At 44.8% G+C, this 4,582-nt stretch overlaps 1 protein-coding gene across 1 annotated transcript in view; it reads right to left on the minus strand.

The window, feature by feature from the left end:
* Window positions 1–4,297: 4,297 nt before the first annotated feature.
* The window catches only part of LOC103617089 (hypoxanthine-guanine phosphoribosyltransferase-like), a 9,821-nt gene continuing 9,536 nt past the window's right edge, over window positions 4,298–4,582 (minus strand). Inside the window, 1 exon segment of the mRNA XM_017736412.1 lies at window positions 4,298–4,345. Coding sequence (XP_017591901.1) covers window positions 4,298–4,345 — 48 coding nt within the window.

Here is a 4,582-nt window from a genome sequence, read left to right on the forward strand (position 1 = left end):
CAGCGACGCGCGGCGCCGCTGATCGGCGCAGAGCTCGTTCGATTTTCCTTTCCTTTTCCGTTTCCCACTGCCGGGCGCGTCGCTGTGCCGGGAGCCGCGGGGCCGCTCGCTGCCTGCCCGACACCGGGCCCCAGTGCCCCGGATGTGAGGCGCTGGCGCTGCTCGGCTCCATTGATTCCGACCGGTCCCGGCTGAACTCTGGGATCCAAGCAGCTGCCAGGGGGGGAAGGAGGGTGAAAGTGCATTCCTGCCCAAACAGTCACAGAACCATAGCGCATGGAAGGGACCTTAAAGATCACCTTGTTCTCCCTCCGTGGTGTTAGAAATGAACTAACTTTTAGATACAATTAAATGGCGACAAAGTCGTGGAAGCAAAAGACAACATTAGTAACGATGCAGCTGAGCTGAGAGCCGAATACACACGTGTTCTCCACTGAAATGGCTCCATTTTATACCTATGACTTCTGGGCATTCTCTTCTAAAATGTCCCACTTTTCCACAATAAAGGCATTTCTTGAGACCTGTCTGCCAGGTGGTCGTCCCCTGTCCCCTGGGCTCTCCTAACGTTGGGCTGAAGTCTTCCCTTGGGCACTCCTCTGCCTCTCCCGGCCTCATTTTCCAGTTTGCCATTTTAGTACTTGCTCTGCAGTGGCTACCATTAACTTGGTCTTATTTTTCTGTTTTTCATCATCCCTTCTAACATCAACTTCCTGAGCTTCCCTCAACAATTCACTTAATTCTTAATCACTCCAATGCTCTATGTTTTCCAATTTCTTCTTTGTGTCTGGCCACGCTTCGGTTACAAAACATACTTTTAATAGTTCTCTGCCTGCAGCACTTTCAAGATCCATTCCAGAATACTGCTATGTATTCTTCCGGAGCCTTTGTAACCAGGCAGTGGGCGGCTCATCACGTTGCTGTTTATTTTCAAACACCTTTTCAAGATTCTGTCCTTTTGGTGCTGCCTGTTTAATTCCCCTTATCACCAGTCTTCTGTCATTGGACATATTATTCCTTCCCTCGATTATATTCTGATCCCAATTAGGTCTTACTATGGGGATTTTCTGTTCACCGATATTCCCCCTTGAATATTGGGTGGATTTTCTCTCTCCCATATTCTTATTCCTGCAATTCTTCTCATTTATCTTTCCTCTGGGGTAAATGGAGTTCCTAAAATAGATTGCATTTCCTCCCAGGTGTAAATACTTGGGCCTGTGATAGATACATATTGTAATACTGGCTTTCTGCAAATGTTAAAATGAATGCTGTATGTACAATGTTAAAGTAGCTTTGTTATTGTGATAGATACATATTATAATATTGGCTTTCTACAAATGTTAAAATAGATGCAATATGTATAAAGTAGCTTTGTTATTGTGATAGATGCATATTATAATATTGGCTTTCTACAAATAGATGCTATATGTATAACGTTAAAGTAGCTTCGTTATAAAGATGTAGTTTTGTAACAATAACGAATGCCTTTATTTCTGTCATTAACTAAACTTAGACATAATAGTAAAATAGCTAATATAGTTCTGCTTGTGGTAATTGAACTGTCTGCTTGGTTGGATAACATCCAACCAACATGTGTTGAAGACCCCTGCTACTGACATGCCAACTATCAGCAACTACCGTCTGCAGAAACCATAGACCAAAGCCCACGCTGAGGGTGATGATAAAAACTGACTAAAACCACAGCCAAGAAATGTGCATGCTCTAAAAAGGCAGATCTAAGGAGGACCCATGCTGAACAGTTCCTGGAACATGTAAACTAGTTTGGGGGAAGTTTGAATATGCATAATTGATTATGAATATGCATTAGGTTGATGCAGTGGGACAGGTATGTAAAGGGTGTCTGCGCAATAGCAGGTGTGCTCTTGGCTGAGTGCCAAAGCACCTGTCACCATGAATTTTGCTGTATTGTCTCTGTCCCCTGCTGTCCTTTATTCAACTTCTAAATCCTAACAGGAAAGTGAACCTTGTTTTTCGCAGGCCTAAGAATCGATCCAGTTATTCTGCTAGTGCCAAGAGGTCTTCTAGTATATGACTCATTTTCCTTTTAAATTCTCTTCCTTCAGAAGAGAGGTCCATTAATGTTTAGAGGTCCATTAACAAACCCTGCCCCTCCTTGTGCTCCATGCATAGGTATTTCTCTCAGGGTACACACAGACATACTTGTGTTAGGATCCAAGGTGGTACTGGAAAGGGGGAAGGGAAAATTTTGGACATCTCTCTTTAATTGTGCTAGCTCTGTAGTCCTTGTCTTGTGTGACAGCTGGTCTGCCTGATTTTGACATCTTCTTGTTTCAGTAAAACCAGCTCCACTACATGGGCCTGTTGTGGCCTGTGAGGTTACCACTGATGGGTCTGTGAAACCCAAAACAAAGAAGGGACGTTGGTAGGATAGCCCACAGGCAGAGACATCCCTCTAGCATAGGGTGAGGTCCCAGGAGACCCTGCACTTATTACGTTACTATATGGATTTCCCCTGTGGGATTGGCTTGTTGTTCTCCACCCCTTTTATTACTTATTTGTACACCCTCCAGAAATTTCGATTGTCACCCCATTGGCTCCCTTCCCTTAATCCCTCCTCCTCTGTACCCCTCCTGGCTCCTTTGCCCCTGCTCAGCCCCTTGGCAATCAGCCCATTGGCTCTGTTGCTCTGCCCGCCCTCCAGACCCCATACTTAAGCCTGTACCCTGCCCTCCATCTTGGTTCTTCATCCCTGGACCCTCTTCAATAAACCTCGTAGCTGAACCCCATACGAAAGACCCTTCTTGCCACCATGAACCTGACCTTCGCCCTAGCGCCCTGTGCTGAAGCGGCTTCCCCTAATCTGGGGACGCTTCTGGAAGGCTGTGGCAACTCACCACCGCTCCACGCCGCGGCATGGGCCTGCCATTTCGTGGGGACCACCACACAGATCCGCCATTTCATAGGGACGTGCCCTGCGATGTGGATCCACCATTTTAGGGGGACCAGCCCCACTGGATTATCTTTTTGTGATCCTTCCCCTGGGTGAAAGACAGCTCCTCTTGTCTCCTGTCCCTGAGTATCTTCCATAAGGGACTGTCTGGAGGTATGCTTGGAGTGGAGCTCTTTTGCTATTTGGAGGGGCACCGGGACTGGCTGCCCTGTGAGTTGTAAAGAAAGCCCCTTTTCCATCCCTGCTGCTGGCGTGTCTGCTGTTGTCCATGAGGAGAAAGATAGCCGAGCTGGCGCCACAGCGCCCCCTGCAGGCGCGGGGGAACCATCGCACCCGCCCTGCCCGGCCAGGAGCCACCAGCGCCCCTGGCGGGCGAAAAAAAAAAGGGGAAAGGGCTGCGGCCGGGAGAGGCTGGTGCTGGGTTCTGCTTCTGTTTGTTGTTGCTGCCCATGTTGTTCTTTGTTTGCACTGTTACACATACTAGTAAAGAACTGGTATTCTTTTTTCCTTATCTTTGCCTGAAAACCTCTTAATTTCAAAGTTATAATGATTTGGAGGGAATGGGACCTCCATTCCAGGGAGTTCCCACAGACATCTGTCTTTCAAACCAAAACAAGCTGACAGTTAGTTTGATGCCTTAACAATTTATTAAAAATATAATGAAGAAGTCATGTGTTGGGGAGGATGAAAGTTTGGTAAGAAAGTTTCACAGATATGTAGGCTTGGCAGAAAGATCTCTGAATGTAGAAACTGAGGATGAGATAGAAATGAAAGCAAGTTTTGATATAGAGTAAAAGATGTTTTGCTGAAACACTGATTTCTGAGTAACTGAGAAGGCAAAGGTTGGAGATGAGTTGGAAGGAGATTTTTATGATATAGACAAAGGTATGTGACTACAAACAAAGACATTTTTCACCAAGTAAATAAGTCTCAAGAAGAGCATAAGTAAATAGAAAACATGTTTTTACCAAAAAGAGCTATCGCAGGCAAACAAGAAATGTTGATGTAGCAAAAAGAAGAGAGGTCTGAGAATTTTCCATTGTAAGCTTAAATTGTAACATACTCTTGTGATTGGATAATAATGACTATAACATGGTGATGGTAGTAGCTATGATAGGCTATAGGCAAATGTAAAGGTATTGTGTAGGTGCTTATTGGTTGTTATGTATTAAGATACTCAGCAAAGAAAAGTATCTAATGCTTTGTAACTTGAACAGAAAGTGGCTTCAGGTATGCCTACAGCTGGAGCTGGCAGCTGTAGGGCTGGCTCTGGATACCCACTCCCTGAGCTGCTGTACCTTCTCCTATGCAATAAATAGCTTTCAAGAGAGCTGCCTGAAGTCCAGACATCCTTCATGAACCTTTCTCCTATAGTTCCTCTCCAACAAAATGGGTTTTTTCTGTAGGTGAATCATTCTAGAAGGGGAAAGAAGAGATAGAAGTCACATAAAACATGCCCAAATGCTGACATTCCAGTGGGGGAAGACATGCAGACAATCAATGTGATTGGTAATGCAAGCTTCGTTTATTAGCAATACAGAGGCACTTATATAGTGTGAAAATACAAGCTTATCAGTTCTTTAATTAGTTTAAACTTACAAAAGCGCATTCTTACATCTACATAATTGGGTTAGATAAAAGACTACATTTGGC

The sequence above is a fragment of the Corvus brachyrhynchos genome, unplaced genomic scaffold (genome assembly GCF_000691975.1).
Source record: "Corvus brachyrhynchos isolate BGI_N302 unplaced genomic scaffold, ASM69197v1 scaffold646, whole genome shotgun sequence".
In the NCBI taxonomy this organism is placed as follows: domain Eukaryota; kingdom Metazoa; phylum Chordata; class Aves; order Passeriformes; family Corvidae; genus Corvus; species Corvus brachyrhynchos.